General features: G+C 34.9%; 1 protein-coding gene across 7 annotated transcripts in view; it reads left to right on the top strand.

Annotated features, from left to right (window-relative positions):
* Window positions 1-23,063, top strand: part of NBEA (neurobeachin) — a 513,742-nt gene that overhangs the window by 156,448 nt on the left and 334,231 nt on the right. For all 7 annotated transcript variants that reach the window (XM_087756962.1, XM_087756961.1, XM_087756957.1 and 4 more), the window contains exons 14-24: window positions 1,975-2,054; window positions 2,831-2,893; window positions 3,000-3,097; window positions 5,001-5,093; window positions 9,265-9,373; window positions 11,468-11,549; window positions 11,764-11,887; window positions 12,231-12,423; window positions 12,690-13,709; window positions 16,680-16,897; window positions 18,359-18,512. In XM_087756962.1, the coding sequence (XP_087613088.1) occupies window positions 1,975-2,054; window positions 2,831-2,893; window positions 3,000-3,097; window positions 5,001-5,093; window positions 9,265-9,373; window positions 11,468-11,549; window positions 11,764-11,887; window positions 12,231-12,423; window positions 12,690-13,709; window positions 16,680-16,897; window positions 18,359-18,512 (2,234 nt within the window). The remainder of the gene's footprint in view (window positions 1-1,974; window positions 2,055-2,830; window positions 2,894-2,999; window positions 3,098-5,000; window positions 5,094-9,264; window positions 9,374-11,467; window positions 11,550-11,763; window positions 11,888-12,230; window positions 12,424-12,689; window positions 13,710-16,679; window positions 16,898-18,358; window positions 18,513-23,063) is intronic.

The following is a 23,063-nucleotide window of genomic DNA, read 5'->3' as shown; positions in this document are numbered from 1 at the left end:
AGTACTGGAAGACTAAAGGAAAAAGCATCGTTTTGCCTGCTTGGCATAAAACCTGCAAGCAACAACTCCTTTTGTATCTTTTGTGTGTTGAAGAACCCTTTTCAGGGTTCTCGCACATCTCCAGAGAAACTAGTGGGTATGTGAATAAGAAGTATGAAACTCGGGTATCTTTGAACAGGTTTCCGGTTAATTTGGGATATATTCTTTTTAATCCTTCCTTAAAATTTCTGTCACTGAAATCCTTTGCAGAGGTCCCTGTTGCCTTAGTGTTCTGTTTTCTGTTTCCATAATTAGAGTCTTCCAAAAAAGACAAAATGCCTCAGTTTTTAGGCCTGGTTTTCAGATATTGTCCAATATTGAATCCCAATAAGGTGTACGAGGGAAGAGGGTGTGCAAAGAAACAGATTTCTGTGATGCAGTTAGAGTTGAATCTGCATTTGAATTAGGGAAAAAAATAGCTGTTACCTAGAAGCACACCACTGCCATAAAAACACATGCAATATTTAATGTAGATGCAGCTAGTACCAAAAAATCCAACTTACTTTTGTTTTAACAACAGGAAATAGATGTTTCATGGTGCCATTAGAATTTATGGATATAAAACTGCTCCTATATCTTTAAAGCCTATATGATAGATTTTTTACAACAATATCCTTACTATTTTTACATATGATGATGCGGGGAGGTTGAGATTTATTTGCTTCTTTCTGAAAAGTACCCAGTTCTCCTCTCTCCACTCCTAAATGGGGAAGAAAACTCTTTTTGCTCCTGCTAGTCAGACAAATACAGTTTACCTTCAGGTTTGCCGTTGTTGCAAACATGAATTACTGTGTGTACAGAAGTGGCTTCACTTCAAAGAGTGGCACCAGAGACTATAAAAAAAATCTTCATTAGAAGGTTGCATTCATCTGGATTGGAAATAATACTGAGACGTAGAGTGTTATTAAGCTTTGATATGTGTTTATCAGCATAAGATTAAATGGTTGATTAAAAAGTAAATTAGGCTGCATTTATTTTCACTGTGCAAAATTTAAGACTGTCTATGACACACATTGTTTGAAAAGTTGGGACTTAACAAAGGAATTTCCAGTTCAACCTTATTTGTGAAAGGGGAGAATGGAAAATACAATAGAGCAAGGTTCAACTGAATATAGTTGTTCAAGCTCTGTTTCTTATTCAATTTTTTAAATACTTCTGTTTTCCTAATGTACTTCCTCAAGCACAATTCTTTAAAGTATTATGGGTTACAGATTTTTTTTTTCTGGTTTAAATTTAATATCTTCTTCAGATGGTAGTTTCTCTTTGGTTAAATAGATTCAGTTTCTGCTACAGGTAATGGCCACCACTAATATTTCATTAATCCTTTCTCTGCTGGATTTCATTCAGATGGTGTTTAACATAGTGGCTTAGTTATTCCAAGTTGTTATCATGTATTTTAGGTGAGATTCAACTTTCTATTCAGACCCTTTTAAGTTTACACGTCCACGGTGTAGCTTGTACTAGGTGTTTAAATTCCTGCTGTTTTCAGTGGAATTCAACTCAATGTAGTCAATAGAACTAACAATTTTTATTCTGAATTGGGCACTGACATTGGGTCAATTGAGTAGATCTAGTCAATAGAGTAGTTGCTTATACTGGGATTTGAGACTCCTGGCTCATACAGAACATATACCTTAATTTAGTTGTGTAAGTCTAGACCTGATTACTACCTTTCATCTTCCTGTGTCTTTGTTTAAAAAAAAATATATATATATACATAGGGATTTCTTTTTTTCAAAATGAAACATCACTTATGTATATTAGTGTTGTAAAATGTGATTCTGAAAGGTTATAATGATATAATTTGCAAATATGAACTTTTATATAATGAATAAGATACTAAATACTGTTGTAGGAACTGTGATTTCCCTAAGAAGCTGCAGTCATGCAAGGAATTAGTTTATATTTAAAAGCAGTATATTTTGCTTCTTCCAGATGGTCCTCGGCCCTCACAGAAAGAAATCATATCACTAAGGGCATTTATGCTGCTGTTTTTGAAACAACTTATATTGAAGGTAAAACAGTCTATTCCAGATGGAAAACATTGACATCTGCTATATACATGTAATAGGATCTTTCATAGTAGTAAATATGGAATACCTGTCAGGTATTGTATCTGTTTCTGGTTAATTTTAATGTTCATGCAGACACTTCTAATCAACATAAAGGTAGTAAATCCATTAAATATTTCTTATTAACCTCACCAAGCTATGCCATGTATATTTTATTAAATGTACACGCAGAAATAGCATATGACATTACAGAACGTTTCAGGTATTTGGGCTTTTTTATGTGATAGTAGATAGTTGCATGATTGATCAAATGAAAAAGGTAATGGCAGTTGTTAATTATTGCTTTATCCTTTTTTTTTGGTTCTACCACTGGTTGAAATAGTCTAGGACTCTTTCTCTGTGTTACAACTGAACGCTAGTCTTTGAGGTATGATCTGTCATTTGAGACTAGACTGAAAACCAGTATTTTCTGGCCTGGCCTATTCCTCCTGTTTTTTCTATTCTGTGTCCGGGATTTGGAGGAGTGGCAGTCATAGTTTATAGTATCTGAGGGCCCACGTTATAAGAATCCTTTGTAGCAGGAATAGAGGGATGACTTCATGCTGTTTTGAATTGTCAGTGCGATAGGGAAAAGCAATGAAATGAAAGAGATAATTTAGTCTTTTGAGTTTAAATAGAAAAAAATGTGAGTTTATTTGGCTCGGTCCAAGTTTTCTTGAGCCAAACGTAAAGAATGTATTTTCTCTATATGATGCCCCTGTTTTTTCTTTTTCTTTTAGGATCGAGGAGTGAAAGAAGATGAACTGCAGAGCATATTAAATTACTTATTAACAATGCATGAGGTACATTTCTGTAATTACCTATCTTACTGTAACCAATTCTACCAGCTCAATGGGAAGCCTGCTGTTGAGGTTAGTTTGTAGAATAACATTGATGCTTGTCATACAGGATGAAAATATTCATGATGTGCTGCAGCTGCTAGTGGCACTAATGTCCGAACATCCAGCATCCATGATACCTGCCTTTGATCAGAGAAATGGGATACGGTAAGATGGTGAAATGAGAAAATATCTTAAAAGTAGTTCCAGTATCATCACTCTCCAGACTACTTCTTTTTCACATAAATATCACACTTGCTGATGTTTCAGACTACAATTGTATTAACTTACGCTGTATTTTTTGTCAAAAACAGAGTGGTTTTGATAGCTTGGAGGAAAAAAATTTTCCACTTAAGGTTATCATTATGCTATTTGAAGGTAAATGTATTGTTGTACTTGCTTCTCAATATCAAATAGAATATGTAATTAACAAGATGCATCAAAAAGCCAAGTATCTACCTCAGAATAAATCTGAATATTCTGTCTTCAGATGTTTAACATAATCTGGAGGGAAGAAGAAGAAAATGAGAAATCATGCCCTAACTTCTCAAATTCTCTCTGAAAAGATTAAAAAATCTATCTGTGGAATTCATATGTTTATCTGTTTGACAGTAAAATTAATAACTGATAATTCCCAGAGAAGCGGTATTTTTATTGTTTTCTTATGCCTAATTTGGTAATGCAGTTTTTTTCAGAGATTAAGAATTTTCATGTTAATAATTTAATATTGACTATAGAATTTTATTTTGTATTATTCTGGAAATACTTTGGAAGATGCAAGGGGCTTGTAAAACAGGAGGGAAAAAAACCCATCTACTGCCTGGTAAATTCAAGCTTCGTTTGACAAAATACTAAGATCTTTGTACAAATACTTGTTTGAATGACAATGCTAGTTGAAGTGAAGACTCATTGTACTCATGGTGGGGATTTTGCTTTCTGCCTATAGTTGTCTGTATTCAGACAGAGTTCTATTCCTGACACCTTTCGAAGAAGGATAAGACTGATCTAGAGGATTTAAGACATATTTATGTAACATTTGTGGTACCAAGATTAAAATTGTTTGATGGTGCAGTCTCTGTATTTAAATGTCTGTGTTGAAAACGTGGAGAGAATGCACAGAATTGCAACGTTTCAGTGTTCAAAAAAAATGCCTTACATAGAATTAGGGGTTCGTCTGCTTAGGTTATCAGAGGACAAAAGCCTCAGAGGTCATTTGATAATGGCGTAAGTCCTTTCGAAAGAGGAAGATATTGTCTGCTAAAGTACTCTTTAGTGGAGAAATAGCTAAAAGCTGAAGCTCAGCTAATTCAAATGGGAAACTAAAATATAAATTTAAAAATTTGTTGAAGAACAGTCCAGCGGAAGGGCAATGTTTTCTGTCTCTTGGTGTCTTCAAATCAAGACTGGTTTCCTTTCTGAAAAACTGTAGAATTTGTGCTTAAACCAATCATATTCATTAAATAAGTAATAATTTAAATTAGTTAAATTTTGAGGCCTATTTTATCCAGGATTTCAAAACATGGGGTGTATTTTTTTTTCTACTTCAAATTCTGATGCAATGAGGATGTGGCTTCATAGGTGTATATGAGATTTTGTGTAACATATTGCCATGTTTCACTTTTGACAAATGAGATTTCAGTATAAACCTATGTAGAAAGGATATTGAGTAGGGTTTTTAAGAATGAAAGGAGATTTTTAGTAGTATCCAGGTATTCCAAGAAACTCCAGGATGTGATCTTATGTGCTCCAATCTGCTTCACTTGTATTAAGCTACAACTGCTCAGACTGTCTTTTATTTGATTGTTCCAAGGTAGAAGTATGAGACAAGGTTGTCGCTTTCTGTTATAAAACATTGAACTGAACCAAAAGACACCATGTCTCCAACCTAAAGAATTCATAATCAAACTTATGCTGTGCTTGGTGCTTTCAGTATATCCTTCTATTTTCTGTAAATTGCTATTTTTATAGTTTTATTTACTAAGACATATCACTGTTCAGTGAAACACAATCTCTATATGTGATGTATAGTAATGAACTGAAAAAATTTGTTGAATTTGTTTTTCTTTTTTAGAGTAATTTATAAATTATTGGCTTCCAAAAGTGAGAGCATATGGGTGCAAGCTTTGAAGGTCCTTGGATATTTTCTTAAACACTTGGGTCATAAGTAAGTATAGTTTTAAAATTGTTATAGTGGTCTATTTAAGTTCACAATTCTTCTTGTCTTTTTGTCATGATTACTGTATATTCTTTGACAGTCTTTAGAAATACCTAAAATAGTTAGGTTTCCTGATTAATAATTTTCACCTTTATACATTGGGGTAAATTTAATTTTCCAGTTAACTTGTTAATACTGTGACATTTGAAAACATACAGTGATTGTCTGCCAAATATATGATATGCTGAAATTCAAGTCTTAAAACGGTTGAAAAACATTTTCTAAAAATATGTTTTATAAATGTATATTGTATGTTCAGCTAAAGATAATAGGAAACATATAAGTGTCATCAAAAATTTGTTGCTGGAATTTTCAATGTTATTGCAATAAAAGTTTCAGGGCAGTACTTTTAAAAATAGCTTTAAAATTATGGGAAAAAAGAAATAAAAGAATATGTTATTCACATAAGAAAGTTTCGGAAGGAAAAGCACACAGATTAAGTAAATGATCATAAAAAAAGAGGTAAGAACATACCTCTGTGCAAGAAATACTCACATATAAAATGTGGCAGTAAGAAATATTCACATTTAAAAAGAATTGGTGTCATGAAATAGATGTACTTAGTCTCATCTTCCATATTTTGGTGTTAAGAAAGAATTAAAAAGAATGCAGTGCTGTGTAATCTGCTGCTGCTCACTTTTCCCCTTCTATGTGTGGTGCTTAACTGTCTGCCGGGGTTAACCCAGAACAATATTCCAGTGGGAGGCTGTGCAGTGTAAAAATTAACTGTGTGCTTCACAAGAGACTTCATCATGTAAAACCTCCTTAGAAGAGAAAGGAGCTAGGAGTCTAGCCAGAGTGCAGTATTGCTAGACATGCTTTTCTCAGTAAGATCAATGAAGTATGGCTGTACAATTGAGAGACATTTAGCTGAGAATATGCTCCCAAATGGGATTTTTCTTTTGGGATCCAGCAAGCCAAATAGTGTTCTGGGAATTAATAAAGCAAATTGATAGTCCACTCAAGAATCTCCAAGGACTTTTCAAACATTACTTACTAAAAATCATTCATATTGATAGGACTTGGATTAAGTACGATACGCCAGATCAAGGTTTTGTTATCCCAAATGCGGGGATTATTTAAATAATAAAGACTGCTGTGTTCACATCCCAAACATTACTGAAAATCTAGAGGATCAATTGGACAAAATAAAACAAGTGGCAAAGTCAAGTTGTGCCCCGAGGGCCTCAATGGAATTGGGATGGTTAAACAAAATATTACCTGGACTTGGATTCTCCCTTGCTGGATGGTTACAGAGCTTATTGCAAAATTTAATCGTTGTCATAATTGTAGTCATAATTGCTTATATTTTACTTGGATGCATTAAGAGTATGATAGTAAGACAAGGCATGGGAAATTATGTACTGTGGATGAATAGAAAGAGTGAGACATATGAGACCCATGATAGGGTCTCATAGTCTCAAAGCGGAGAAATGATATCCTGCAGAAAGTGGAATTTTCCACTGAGCAAAACTACAAAACACCTGTGCTTTGGGAAAGGAATCTGGGAGGAAGCTAAAAGATATAGAAATATTTGTTTAATTAACAAACTGTGGAAAACTAACGGCTATACCCTTGAAGAAGAGCTAATGGACTGATAAAAGGGAACATCTTAGCACCAAAGACTGGATGGTGGCCAGAAAAACACGAAGTCTGATAAAACTGGAGTAACTGGGCGAAAGGTAAATGCGTCAAGGGGAGATCGTGACCACTGACTCAATTCAGGACTGAAAAGACTTGCCCCCCAAACATGAAAGGAGCATGTGTGCTAATTTGCATAGCAAGCAAGGCTAATTTAAATACAGTAAACCAATAGTGTATGAAATGTTAATCACTAACCAATAAGTGTAAGTTTGGGCAGGTTTATACTAATCATGTAGCAGGATAAATATGCTGTAGTTTTGTACAAAGGTGTGCTAGATTTGTGGAACTGCCACGTAGCACCCATCTTTGTGCAAATATGAAGGGAATAAAATACCTCGGCTCTGTGTGTTAATTGGTGTCTGCACACTGGGCAAACGACCCCACATTTGGGATAACTGTTTGACTTGTGCAGAAGGCTGGTTGTGTCCAAATAAGTACATTTGTTTAAAATATTTTATCGCTTATCCAGTAAATCAAGTAGCAAACTCTGTCAGAGGAACATTACAGAAAAAGAAAGGTGAGATTTTTCAGAAGCTGAAATTTCGTTTCCCGGTCCTTAGCATCTACTTGTAATTATGAATGTATCAGTGTAGTTTCCATTGTTGAGTGAAAGTATGTACTTGGCACAAAATTACATAACTTTATTTTTCATGTAATTGAAGTCATTGAAATCCACCTGAATATTCTGTGTAACTTTCAAAGATTTTTTTAAATTTTCAGAACTCCAAACATCTCTAAATGGTCACATTTCATGTAGATTTCAGCAAGTAAAAATGCCCTCCTCATTTTCATATCTTACAGCTAGCGCTTGTGAGGTGTGCCTATTTGTGTGCATACATATGTGTGCATACGCATGATTTTATAAAATTGTAGTCAATTACAGGAAATTCTAAGCGATTATAAAATTCTAAACTACATAAAATTATATAGCACTTAAGTTTCTGTTTCACAGTACAGGAAATAGGCACTGTATTTTAATACACTAAAGCAGAGTTGCATAAAGAGATATTATAATGTGATTTATGAAATCTGAACCAATACAATATTAATAATGAATGTGTAGGTACAAAACCAGTTACCATTGCTGTAGTTCATATATATCCATTGCAGATTAAGCTATAGAGTGGAGGTAATTGATTCTTAGGAGAAGTGACTAGTAATGTGTTAGATGAGAGCCTGAATAACTCGATTTTTCTTTGTGATCTGTGATGATAAACTACTTTGTCTAACCTTTACCGTTGGCAAAAAATTGTTCTTTTCCTCCTCTGCCATCTTTGATTCTTTCTACACCACCACTGAAATCATAGTCCGTTATTTACTTTGGGGTTTTATCTGCACATTTAAATCTTCCAATGAATTTTCACTTGCATGTGCTACAGCATAGCTCATGAGGTTGAATACCCATAGTTTTTCTCATAAGTCATGAACTCTCTTCTGTGCACAGAAGAGTACAGACTGTTATAAGTTGCTGCCACTCTCTTTTGTGGTTATTTGAAAATTATAATATAATTAATTTCAAAAGTTCTAGAATGAATCTATGTAATTTAAACCTGTGTTATTATCATTGTAATCATGAAAAGGGAGTTTCTTAGCTTTTGAATACATAAAATTTTACAGAAACTTTACTGTATTTTATCTTATTTCATATTTTTTTACAGCTTTAATATAGATTATTAATTATTTTGAATATTTTTTATTTCCTATTCATTACAGTAGTCAATAAATTTAATGATGCCATTTACGAGAAGTACTCATTTATTTATGATGTTATATCTAATTTTAAAGGAGTACTGTTTTGAGACAGATGGAATTCACTGATGTAAGCTGCTTCTCTGCTTTTTGATTTGAGTATTTTTTGATCGTAGCTATAAAATTCACTTCAGTCACTTGGAATTTCTTAACTTTTCAGGATTTTATTTCCTTTGCATTGTAACATATGTTATTCCAGGATTTAATTGTTTTGGCCGCATGAGAGAATGCTATATAAAGAGAACGGCAGTACTGATAAATCTGTTTGTGTTAGTATTTATGTTGGAATATCTGAGGTTGGACTGTCCTGAGTCCTTGAGAGAGCAACAAAAGATATGGATCACATTTTAGCCAGCCTGTAAACATCTTGAACTCTCTCAGCCTGAGTAAGATAGAAGGAGATTCCTTTGTCTTTCCACTGTGAAAATCATGGAGGGTGAGAATGGTGTGTCATTTGTTTTATACAAAAGCCCATCCCAAATATAGCATTGCGTTCTGAGAACCTTTGTGTATTACTACAATTGCGTTCATATTGGGAAAGACCTTAAATGATGTTTAATTCATAATATTTACAGAACAACAAGTTTTAGAAATTTTTAGTACAACATCAAAATATTTGGCTTTTGGGTTGCCAGCTGGGGTTAAACCACGACATGTTTTTTTTCGTGTTTACTTAAAATGTTCAACATGCATGGCATTTTCCTGATATTTTTATTTCCTTTTCCAGGCGAAAGGTTGAAATCATGCATACTCACAGTCTTTTCACTCTTCTTGGAGAAAGGTTGATGCTGCATACAAATACGGTGACCGTTACAACATATAACACACTTTATGAGGTACGAAATACTAAACATAGAGATTGTCATCTCTATTGTAAAAATTATGACTTACTTAATTATATTGTGACTCTGTGCCTTACAATATCCTGATTCTCAAGACTTTTGAGAAAATTTTTAGATAGAAATTTTAAGAAAGGATTTTCTGGTTCAGGATGTATTTTGCCATGCTTTGGATATTTTTATTAACAATGTAATAATTTTTACATAGTCTCTATAAAACTTTCCACTTACAGCGTTACAAAGGGTGATGGAAAAGATCCTGCTATTTAAGATGTTCATCATTTTACACACACACACACACACACACACAAAAAAAAAGTTACTGCAGACCTGCAATTGCTCTTACTCCTCCATTGCAATGGAAAGTGCTGGAGCCAGAGAGATGTCTTTTTTTCTTTTTCTTTTTCTTTTTCTTTTTTGCCATTCCTTTCAAGTTTACAAAATTCTGAAAAGTGCTATTTTTTAACTAGTAATGCTGATTGTATGCCAAAATGATAACTGAACACAGCCACTCTTATATAATAGATACTGCTTGAGGCAAATGTGAACTCGAAGCATTCAATCCTTCTACCAGGCTCTTGTAGAAACTTCAGTTTTGATGATAAGCAATTTTGTTAAAGCAAAATATTGTCAACATCAAGTTGATCGAAACCCACGTCCTCATGTCTGCAAATGCATAAAGATCATGTCCAATCTTCAATTATTTTTAAAATGGTGACTTAGAATTGAGCCTTTTTGCAATTTCTGAGGATCATATCCAGTAGAAAGATATTTTTTAATTATGCTATTATTTTTTTTTCAGTCACAAATGGGTGTAATGGCTAGATACTAAGGACTGATTCCAGAAAACACATGAAAGACTAAAGGAGTGCTTAATATTTAGGGTTCTAAGTCGGAGTGATGAAGAAAATGTTCTCCTATGATTGTAAAAACTTAAACGTCATCTATTTGCTAATGACTTACTCAGACATTAAGTTCTTTTTTATTGCATGTATCTAAGCTTACCCTCTGTGATTTGACCACTTCGGTCTTACAGTCTAGATGTCGCTGCATTCAGATTTCTAAGAGCTTCTGTGATTGGTATTCTCATAAAATACATGACTCGGTGACAAAATTAAAGTCCTCATGGAGTTCAGCATCCACAGACATTACATTTAAAAAAATAGCCAGAGGAGGAGAAAAATGAGCTAAGTGCCAGAAGTACAAAAGATTTGCCAAGGAATTGATGCAGATATTTTCCATGTTCTCTCATAAAAAGCAAAGGCATATTTGCACTTTTAAATACCAATATACAAAGACCCATTAAAAGACATTGTGTTTACAACTGACATTACTTTATTGATTATTGATTATTGATTAATGAATGAGCTAAAGTTCTGCTTTAAAATAAATAAGAATTAGTAGGGAAATTATTCTATTTTGAAATGCATTTGATTGAATATACTTATAGAGAATCCCATGTTAATATCATTTAATTTTTAGCTTGTTCTTAAAAATAAAGTTGCATACATAGAACCTGTGACACGTATCCCAGTGTGAAAGGTCTTTGGTGTTGCCTCAATACAGGTTGATTAGTTTGTCAGGTACAATTCATGAAACAGGAGAATGATCTATCTTGTTCATTATGTGAAGCCCCAGGATTATTCCTATGGAATGCTGTCTGTGACTGTTCCTCTTTCCTAGGGTGAAGAAAATCAAACCCACTTTTAAGAAATATTGATTTTGGTTATGGATGGAATGTATGACAATAACCTTTAATGTACAGTGCTCATGAAAGAATTTTTTATCATCTGTGAATGTATAACACTATGAAGAATATGAATGAAATATCTTTAAAACACCATTATTGTATATTTAGTCAGCTAATTAAAAAGTTAGTTAACCAGCCACTGTACATCCATGAAAATCTTGATCCTTGCATAGAGGAATTGCTCATTTCCATTCTTGAAGAATAAAAATATTTTACTAAAATGTTTTATGTGAAGTTAAAGTGTGGCCATAGTAAATGTTCTTAACAAATTTAAAAATGAACAAATAAATGCTGTAGTGTTTAATTAAAAAAGGTAAAAGGAACTTAATATTCTATTTTAGATTTTGACAGAACAAGTGTGCACTCAAGTTGTTCATAAACCACATCCAGAGCCAGATTCTACAGTGAAAATTCAGAATCCAAGTAAGGACAATATATTATGTTTGTATGATAAATTTATTGCCTAGAGATTGTGGGTTTTTTTGAAAGAATATGGTTCAGGAAGAGAGAACAATTCATTAGTGTATGTCAAATACATATGGGTTGCAGGTACTACTTACATTAGTCACTGTCAGCAACTTTTTTTTTTTTTAAATATTGTTAAAATATGTTACGTAACTAATTTATTCTTTCAAAGTGATTCTTAAGGTGGTGGCAACACTGTTAAAAAACTCCACACCAAGTGCAGAGCTGATGGAAGTTCGACGTTTGTTCTTATCTGATATGATAAAACTCTTTAGTAATAGCCGTGAAAACAGAAGGTATGTCATTACAAATAATATTTTCTCATCCTTGACTTGTAGATGGTAGCAATCTGTTGTACCCTGTGTAGAGTTTTATACTGTATATTAAATGGAATATATAAAGAATAAATGGAATAGGTCTGTGGTAACTTTTCTTAGTTCAGCAACTAATATTGGGTTCTTCTGTTTAGAATATAATTTAAATTTTTATTCATCCTGAAGTATTTTTAATTTTCTTCCTACCATTGCATTGATGTTCAGAGGAGATGTACTATATTATTTTCCTCCTATTTTAACCATCATAATGTTAAAATGAAGAAGCTTTGTTTGGATAGATTTTGACCTAATTATTTCACTTTAGATGTTTACTTCAGTGTTCAGTGTGGCAGGACTGGATGTTTTCTCTGGGATACATTAACCCTAAGAACTCTGAAGAGCAGAAGATCACAGAGATGGTTTACAACATTTTCCGTATTCTCTTGTATCATGCAATAAAATATGAATGGGGAGGCTGGAGAGTGTGGGTGGATACTCTTTCTATAGCTCATTCCAAGGTAAGAAATGGCTCGTGGGTTTTTTTAATACTGATAATTTCCCCAAAGGGACTAGCAATACCTTAAGATAAGATGTAAAGTGATTTAGTGCCATCTGGTGGCTATATGCATACAGGTCAAGGTGGCATTTTTTGTCATCGTTGTAGGTCCTTTGTTGTGAAACAATTTGCAAGCTGCATGTAATACGTTGTTAAGATTCTTGTTAGTTTTTGTCCAAGTTCATGTAGCATATATTCATCCATATAATCTGTTCTTTTTTTTGTAAGGTCACATATGAGGCTCACAAGGAGTATCTAGCAAAAATGTACGAAGAATATCAAAGGCAAGAGGAAGAAAACATTAAAAAGGGGAAGAAGGGGAATGTGAGCACTATCTCAGGTCTTTCCTCTCAGACAACAGGAGCAAAAGGTGGAATGGAAATTCGAGAGATAGAAGACCTTTCACAAAGCCAAAGTCCAGAAAGTGAAACGGATTACCCTGTCAGTACAGATACGAGGGACTTGCTCATGGCTACAAAGGTATCAGATGATGTGCTTGGAAGTGCTGAGAGACCAGGAGGAGGAGTGCATGTGGAAGTTCATGACCTTTTAGTTGATATAAAAGCTGAAAAGGTAGAAGCTACTGAAGTAAAACTTGATGATATGGATTTATCACCAGAGACACTGGTAACTGGAGAAAATGGTGCACTTGTAGAAGTCGAATCTCTTCTAGATAATGTATATAGCGCTGCTGTTGAGAAGCTGCAAAACAATGTTCATGGAAGTGTGGGTATTATTAAGAAGAATGAGGAAAAAGATAATGGTCCATTAATAACTCTGGCTGATGAGAAAGATGAACCTTCTACTAACAGTACCTCATTTCTCTTTGATAAAATACCGAGTCAAGAGGAGAAACTTCTACCTGAACTTTCAAGTAATCACATTTCTATTCCAAATGTGCAAGAGACACAGATGCATCTTGGTGTAAATGATGATTTGGGATTGCTTGCACATATGACGGGTAGCGTAGATATAACATGTGCTTCAAGTATAATAGAGGACAAGGAGTTCAAGATTCATACAACTTCAGATGGCATGAGTAGCATTTCTGAGAGGGAGTTGGCTTCATCATCTAAAGGATTAGAATATGCTGAAATGACTGCCACAACTCTTGAGACAGAGTCTTCTGGTAGCAAAACTGTACCTAGTGTTGATGCAGGAAGTATAATATCAGATACAGAAAGATCTGATGACGGTAAGGAAGCAGGAAAGGAGATACGGAAGATCCAGACAACTACCACAACCCAGGTAAGTTTCAAGTGCTGTAGCCATGTGTGTGTCTGATGTAATTGCTGCTTGTTGCTGCTGGATAAATTAATAGTATGAGATCTGAGAGATGTTTGAAGTATATTTCTTTAATTATATGAGAGGTTTCCATCCTTCAAGCCTATTTGGTTTGAAAATGCCATAACCTGTAAGGATTGTGAAGTCTTTCATGTCTGTATAGAAAACATGTATTGCAATTGTGGATGCTTTAGTTTAAAAAACTTAGAGAATCTCTCATCCGATTTCCTTAGTTCTTCTGGAGAGCTACTGATACTCTTAGAATTCTGCTTTAGAATTTCTTGTTAGTATGTCTTAAGATTAGAAATGTCTGTATTTTACTATGAAATACACACTGAAATACTCTTTACTTTTGCTGTACCTTTCTCAGAGTGTAGTCTTACAGCACTTCAGTACACTGTCTTTCTTCCTGTACAGAAATGCTGGCATAAATAATCTCCATATTTGATTCTAACACAAGAAAAAGAATAGTTTAGGGATAATAGAAGAAAAACTGTGACCTGATTTCCAGACCAGAGATGATTAATAAAAGAAGTATCTACTTTCTTCTTGGAGATCCTTTCTTGTCTAGGCCTCCTTCTGAAAAATTATGAAAAATTAATGTTTTTGTGAGAGCCAGAGCATTCTGAAAATGGGAAGGCCAAGGCTGAAGTCTACTCTTTGAAAGAATTTGTACTCTGTATAAGCAGCAAAATATAGGATCACTTTGAACTTTTAAAACACAGAATTAATTTCCTCACTGGCATTGTTCAGAGACTGTAGCACGTAATCAAAGTTTGCTTTTAAGGACGTTATCAGGTAAAAGAATTGACTACCTTCAAGATTTTACTAGCTGAATATATGTGTCCAGTATGTACACCAGTATTTATCTTCTAGGATTTAAAAGTCAAGCACACTTCCTGAAACTATGGAAGAGGAGCCAAACAAAAGTGGCAAAAATTTCTCTGTCTGGTACTGGGTAGTGTTTACCAAATCGTCAGAAGAGTTTCAGAGATACACTCAAGTACACTCAAAGTACATGTCATCTGACGAAAGAACACAGATCAGCCTGCCCGCATTGTTCTTCAGGGAGACAATACTTTCAGAAAAACTCCAGTGAATGGACATTTTAATTTATTTAAACAATCTGTGGTTTCCAAAACAGATACTTTCCCTTTAAAAAAAAAAAATTAAAAAAATGGTTGCTCAGACCAGTGGGTTCTGACATGTCTACAGTGGAGCCGAAGGTTGGAGTTTTGATTGCAGCATGTGTGGGAACTGCCACATTAGATTTGATCTCTTTGAGACCACTGAAAACACTGAAAATGACTTAAAAACTGGCCACCCAAGTGTAGATAGTTGGGTTTCATGGTGGTTTATGCAATGCACATCAAAGCCCATTCTTACAAATACAGTATTATTGGCTAGATAAAAGCTCTCCTGTTATGGTACAGTTATGGTGCCATTACTGCTGCTGACATGACAACTACCTGTAGCTGTACCCAAAAGAGAACAAGTGGTATGTGAATGGAGTTGCTAACCTCAAATTCTCTAAAAACAGATCTGCAGTCAGCTCCCTACCTTATCAGTAAGAAGTAAGCTGTCTTATGTTCAAATGGACGGAAAGGAAGTAACAAATTGCACAACAAAGTAGAGATGGGAACTCCTGCTTAGTTCTAAAATTAACTCTTTCCTATGGTCCCAACTAGGAAAGACTGAAAATAGAATTGAAAGCACTATGCAGCAGACTCATGCAAAAAATTCAAATCTTAGATAAGTCTAAGAAGAAAAGAATCATTTAAAGATAACTTTAAGAAAAACGTAGGAAATTAAAACAACAGTAACAATTTTGATCCCAATAGGACAAATTGAATGAAGAAAACCTGCCCTGCTCTCAAAATGCTGCCTACAGAAGATCAAAATCAGACTAAAGATCTAAGAAGCTTTCTAGCTCAACTCCAATGCCATGTCCATTTTGACATTGCTAGCACAACTATTTCATAAATGTCTTTTTGCTTTCAAATGTCCATATTTGAAACAGCATGCTGAGATCAGGAATGAATATGTGAGCAAAGCAAGTATATTTTCTATTTTGCCAGTTTTAAGCTAATCTAAAGTCACTTTAAAATAATTTTAAGGATCAGACTTTGTATTTCTTCCTTTCAGAGATGTTGCACATTATAAGTAATTTCATTGTTATGAATATTCACCTCAAATTCAGTCAAAATGTTTGTTCTTTACTACTTTTTCCTTCATGGTATTCTCCATCATATAGTCTATGTGTCTTTTACTTTTGTTTTTAATCACCAAGTGGAAACAGCCGTGACTATGGAGGTATTGAAAGGGAATGAAATTCTCATCTACCACCTGTTGGGAGAATCTAAAGAATGTCCTGAGGATCCATAAAACTGTTAACCAATTAACAAAGTGTAACAAAACTTGCAAAATGAGATTTGGGAGACTAGACGTGATTCTCTAATGATCCTACTAAAAAGACCAGATAAATAAATTGGGTTTGGAAAATGAGGAGCTGTCTAAAAGTACGCTGATTCCTCGAAGCCATCACTGTGTAGTTTGTCCATATTTTGAGTCAAATATTCAAAGAAAATTGTGTTATCAGCAGAAAAATAGTTGTTTCCTACAAAAAAGTCTTGTCACTGCTGACCTTGTACGTGATGCATTTGGTCTTTTCTGTAATACTTCAAGTGAAGAACCTGAGTGTAAAACATTGGTGAATAGCTGAAAGGAAGGCCAGCCGTAGCCCCTCAGTGCTGATTGATTTGAATTGGAGCAGCTCCCTTACTGAAGAACACTGCCTGCCTTGGAATATCAATATCTATCTCCTATAGTTTGTGCTTGAGTCCAGTTTTAACCCATCCTTTCTCAAATTCTGTGATCCATTCAAAAACACATTACAAAAAGTTAACATGATTTTTGAACTTCTTGTTGATGTAGGCAGTACAGGGTCGATCTGTCACCCAGCAAGACCGGGATTTACGTGTTGACTTGGGATTTCGAGGAATGCCAATGACAGAAGAGCAGCGACGACAGTTTAGTCCAGGCCCACGCACAACTATGTTTCGTATTCCAGAGTTTAAATGGTCTCCTATGCACCAGCGGCTCCTGACAGACTTGCTTTTTGCACTAGAAACTGATGTACATGTTTGGAGAAGGTAGGTGGTTGTTTCTTCTTTAACTCCTGTTTTATGTTTCCATCAACAAGGAAAAATTAGATGTGTTGTAGACGGGGTGTTAATGGGATAGTGGAAAGCGAAAGAGTTGGTGTAAGCGGAAGTGCCCTTCTGTATCTTGTATCTTCTCTTTTCACCCCTTCCCAGCCTGTAACAGCTCTATTTCACAGGTAACAATTTCTGTTTTCTTGAGAGATTGTGTAACTCATGCATACCTAACTAAACTGAGCTTATGTTTAGCATTCAAATCTGCTGCTTCTGTTTCAGACGTGAGGAATCGTATGTCTGCTAATGGCCATTTTTTTCAACTGATCAATTAAGAGAGTTTCTTTACCTGCAAACCTTATAAATAAAAACTCTTTCCTGTAGCATTTTCTAAGGAATCACTGTTTCTAGTTGACAATTTTTTTTTGCATGCCAGCTCCTGGTTGTAGATAGACTTGGTGCTTATGTTATATTTTATGACAGCAATGTGATTTCCTAGTTTTTTTGTACACTTTAAGAGAGATACTCAATAACCTATTGTTATCAGAGCCTTTAGATGTAACAGACACTATTTAATCTAATTTGCAGGACAGAATAGTTCATTTTCAGAAAACTTGGACATAGTTATATCCAAGGACCAATTTATATTGCATTTAATTTCCAGTTTGGTGAACTGTTCTGTGATAGTCACTAGGAAATAGACAATTTTCATAATTTTTTTTGGCCAAATATGTGGGAGGGGTTTGTACTTTGTGTTTAGGTAATGCTTGGAGATTAAAGTTCAGTTTGTATATCTTCAAGTGAAACCTTTAATTTTCTTTTGCTGGCTGGCAATAATGCTGTTTTTGGAAAAGAACATACTTATAGACTGAGTATTCCTCAATATTTTCACAGTGTTTTATATTTTTGGGGAGTGACTGTTTCATGGGACGATTTCTCACCAATTAGGAGCTGCTGAGATTTCAGCTAATCTTATTATCATCTGTGGCTTGCAAATCTGTTGCTAATGCTAAAATTAATATTAGTTAATAAAGTTAATATTAGATCAAGATATCACCATATTATCAAGTTTCTCCTTTGAAACACTAGCAAGTGTTATCATTAGGTGTTATCAAGGGTGCTTCAAATGTCACTGGTGCAATATGGTGAACTCTTAATATTAAATAATAACTTTCACACAGAAGAAAGAACCCCACTGCTTTCAGCAGAACTGCCTGTGAAGTGAAGTACTGGTTGACAGGAATAAAAGGTTACGAGCCATTGTTCTCAACTGGGTATCTGGGTATATGGTAGACTGGTCCTGTTCATATTTTTAGACAATTTACATGTGAAGTTTTGTAGACAAGATTTTTCCTTTATATCAAAGAAACATTCATGATCTGGTTGCAAAGAATAAATTTATCTAAACTTTTACTTTAACTGTTTGTTTTTAACCCATCCTTTCTTCTGTTCTTGCAGTCACTCCACAAAGTCTGTGATGGACTTTGTCAATAGTAATGAAAATATTATTTTTGTACACAACACAATACACCTCATTTCCCAGATGGTAGACAATATTATTATTGCTTGTGGAGGAATTTTACCATTGCTGTCAGCAGCCACATCCCCAACTGTAAGTACAATATTTCCACCTAGTGGTCATATTAGAAATTGGTTTTACTAATACAAACCACTATTTTCAGCTGACTTTTCTTCTTTAGAGGCTCCTGTCCCGTCTCTGCTATTTCCTTCAAAAAATTTAAATTTATAATCGAAACTGTTAAGCTTTGATATACAGAGTGTTTATAATATTTTGCATTTGAAATGCTGATTTTATTAGAGAAGTAGTACAAAGTAAGAATAATATTTCATAGATATTGGATATTTAGTTTGAAAGAAAAGACCGTTAAGATCATGGTTACGAATCATGATTACTGTAACAAAATTACGTGCTTTATGATGGCTAGTCATTGATATTCATAAATCTGTTTTGCATGGCCACCATTTCTTTGCATGCCAAATGATACCAGAAGTCATCCCCTCACTACTCTGTTTACTTCTTCCTTCAGCAGGTCCTGACCTTCATTTCCTTTTTTTTTAAATCTTGTATTGAAATAGGCTGATATTTTTATCCACTCTGATGTTCTTAGTAAGTTATAATTTCTTAGGTCATCACAGTTAAGGCAAGCAGAGTAGCCTAATAGAATGCTTCATGGAAAAGGGAGAAATATTTTGTAAATATTGCATTATTGTCAATAGTAATTATAGTACTTGAATGTGATGCCGTGTCTGTGCATATAGTATCTGTAACGATTTCTTTCATACTATGTGTTTTATCTTGAACATCCCATAAGCATCTGCAGTTAGTGTTGGTCTTTGAAAGGAGAGAAAATGAGGCCGAGAAGGAAAAAAAAAGGCTCCTCTGAAGTAATATGGCTCATAGGCACTGGAGGTTAAAAATGTAGTTTGGATGTAAAAGCTCAATTCCTTGTTCTAGCCATTCAGCAATTGAGATTACTTTACTTTGCCTCTACTATTACTTCTAGTTAGCTAGTGAAAAAAATTGGTTTGCATGATTTTATTTGAAAGGTATGAATGTATGGACTAGCAATTAGCTAAACATTATGACTTTCAGCCAGGCAATTAATGGTTAAATGCTGTGTCTTTCCTATTTTCACTGTGTTAACTGGGAAAATATTTGCTATAAGCAAAAGTGCAAGATTCACAGGAAAGACTTTAGTTCTCTGTAGTCATAAGAATGACATCAAGGTTGCTTAATAATGATTTAATGATTTATAATGATTTAATGATTTAATAAAGATAATTTAATAATGATTTAATAAAGATTTTGCAAGTGCTTCATTGTAAATATTGACAAAGATGAGAGAGTACACACCACGCCATCTTGAGATGCAGGCTGTACTACCAGTCTTTAGATAAAAGGACATTGCAAGATATTTTTTAAAACAAACCTTTTAGACATCATTTGAAAATGAAGATGTTTTCTTTGTCATATTTTATATAAAAATATAAAACTGGCACAGCATTAATTAGGCTGCAATTCCATTGAATGGTCTTGGTGCTTTTTAGCTCTTATCCTGGTTTATGACACTGCAGAGCCATTCTATAGAATAAATATTCTGCAGTTCACCGTTTCCCTCTATTCTGGATAATAAATATGTATGTGTGTGTGTGTGTGTATAGACAGATCGCTGATACGGCTTTATAGATTACACATCCATTTGTTAAAATATTGTGTGTTGATACTGCCTTGCTACAATAGCAGTGATTTTCATGCATTGATACAAAAGACTACGTTTTCAAATTTGTCTGTTATGCATGCTTTCCTCCACTACATGGGGACTGTATATATTACTGTATGTATTACTTAAATGCTCAAATTTGCCATCTGTTTAGGATAATAAAATAAAAATAAATTGTGAAATAAACTAATTCACTAAAAGATAGGTAGCTGGCTTCAAACTGAATTAATCCTACTCTGTGAAACTGAAAAAAAAAGTGATTACTTTTGTCCTAGACGTACAGGGAGGGTTGGGAGAAGTAATTAATAAAATCACAAATTAACTTCACATGGAAATAACCATTAGCATCTAGATGATGATTTCATAATCACTTCCACCTAGCAGAGAGCTTCTTCCCTCCTATTCAAGTCCATTCCTGTTCCATCATTGCCTATCCATAAATATTAGCAGGAAGGTGGATTTATTCATCATTGTGACAGATACAAAGAGCCCAGTACATCCTTCCTCCTTAGAGAAGGTGCTTTCCCTCCGTAATGTTCTGGATCATAGTTATGAAGGGACCAGATGCCCTGCTGGGCATCAGACCACTGCTGAATATCCATCACGTGATGAATGAAAGAAGTTTTGTACTGACTCTCAGACTTCTAATGCTTTTGCATCCTTGAACTGCTGTGGAGAAAGTGGATGGACTGCTGGTTAGGAATATATTTCTTCTCAGCCTTGAAAGGGCAAAGTAGTCCAGTGCTTACAATTAGTTACAAAAGACTGTCTCACTCCTCTCCTTCCAAGAGCTGATAATTGGAAGAGAGAAGAGATCTGAAGCTGGAAGATTTATATAATGTCTCCACTGCATAAAAATACTTACGATAGGCCTTCTAGTGACACTTTCTGCCAGAATAACTCTCAAGGGAGGAAAGAGCCAATACTCTTTCTCCCTCACCGATTCAATCACACAATCACAGAATGGTTGAGGCTGGAAGGGACCTCTGGAAGTTATCTGTTCCAACTCTCTCTGCTCAGGCAGGGCCACCTAGAGCCAGTTGCTGAGGGCTGTGTTCAGATGGCTTTTGAGTATCTCCAAGGGTGGAGGCTCCACCACCTCCCTGGGCAACCTGTGCCAGTGCTCAGTCACCCTCACAACAAAAAAGTGTTTCTTGATTTTCAGATGGTACCTGCTGTGTTTTAGTTAATTACATTAATGAATGTTTTTTTCCACAAGACATACAGTCCAAATTGTGTGTTGCATCTCATGAATCCCTTCCAACCTCAAACATTCTATGATTCTGTGTGATTTTGTGATTCTGTAATTTAAACTAGGCACGGTATTACAAGTCCAGTCAAGCAGTATTGCACTACTCTTACAAAAGCAAGCTGTCCACATGTTACATAAGCTGCCTTACTGGGTCAGCCCAAGGGCCCGGTTGGTTTAGCATTCTGCCTCCGACAGTGACTGTTCACAGCTTATATCAAAATACAGAAGTCTGAGCAAGCATATTCATTGTTCTAATGATACTTCGTTTCGGCATTTAGGATTTTAACAGCTAGAGAGGGTGTCCAGGCTGTCATGTTTAATAACTACTGAGGAATTTGTCCTTCTAGACTTTATCTAATCTTTTCTGAAGCTACTTATGCTTTTAGCCTCCATAATATCCTATGGCATTGAGTCTGACAAAGTAATTATATAAACTTTGAAGCACTTCTTGTCTTTGTTTTTTTAAGCCTGCTTAAATGTATAAAGTCACTATGTACCTTACTGTTTATGCTATGAAACGAGCGGTTAATCGTGTCTTTATTCATGTACATTTATGACTTTGTAGGCTTGAGTCATATCTCCTGGTGTGCGTGTTTGTTTGAATCCATAGAGTCTTCATCTCGTTTAGTCTGTCTGTCTTTGAGAGCCTCTGATCCTCCATATCTCTATTCTGTGGAGCTTTTCTGGGGTGCCAAAACCCTCACATTTTGTAGATCCTGTAGAATACATATATTCAGTTTATCAACAAGTGAGAGCTTGTTTTACTTCGTTTCTTCCTTTTTCACTTTCATGAATAGTGACTCTCAAATATTCCCACTTAAGGCTTTTGGGCCCATATTGAAATTTTAAAGTAGTAATTCATACTTATTTCCTCCCCATGTGTTGTATTTGTGGCATAGGACACATAATTTACATCTACTTCTAAAAATTAATTTACCTTTTTGTCTGGAATAATGAAATATGAGAGGAAAAAGGCTATAGAACAGACAGCTCACCCTTTTACTTTGGGATGATAAACCAGGATGGAATTCAGGAAGAGAACAGGGTAAATTTAGGTATCCACTTGAAGTAGTTATATGTAAACTAGAATTCTAGCCAATGGAGATCTACTCAATAGAAGCAAATGATTCAGCTGTCTCTGATGTAGACATCTAGTGGCTGGTCAGCCAGATCCCTGTAGGGGATTGTTAACCTGCAGCTGAATCCAGCCTCTTTTTATGAGGTAGCTTACATGTTTTCTAATGGAGAAGATGACAGACACATAGTTCCTTTATTGATCTCACAGTCCTGCCTATCCACAGTTCCTTGACTTCAGTGTGTCAGTCTGAGTTCAAGCGAGGCCTCATCCTGGGCTGCTGGTTCTTGAACCAGCCTAAATGTCTGTTACAAAACTCTCTTCTCAACAATCTGCTATAGAGTTAGTTGTTATTACATGTGTCCCATTGCCTCTCATTTTTTTAAAGGCATTTCACCTATTTCACATTAGTAGCAAGGATACTGGATATTGGATGCTTGAATTAAATAAGGCCATATACAGAAAAGAACCAAGGGGTAAATTTAGCAAAATGACTTTCAGAATATTGGAGGAATTGCAGATTTTTTTTCCTTTTGTGCAACAGATTCTGTATCGTGTTCCCTCCCTTTCTGAAAAAGCAGTACTGTCACAGTT

Source organism: Nipponia nippon, unplaced genomic scaffold, assembly GCF_047370975.1.
Source record: "Nipponia nippon isolate SJK-2023a ecotype South Korea unplaced genomic scaffold, ASM4737097v1 scaffold_2, whole genome shotgun sequence".
NCBI classification, from domain to species: domain Eukaryota; kingdom Metazoa; phylum Chordata; class Aves; order Pelecaniformes; family Threskiornithidae; genus Nipponia; species Nipponia nippon.
This window is presented reverse-complemented; position numbering and strand designations above follow the sequence as displayed.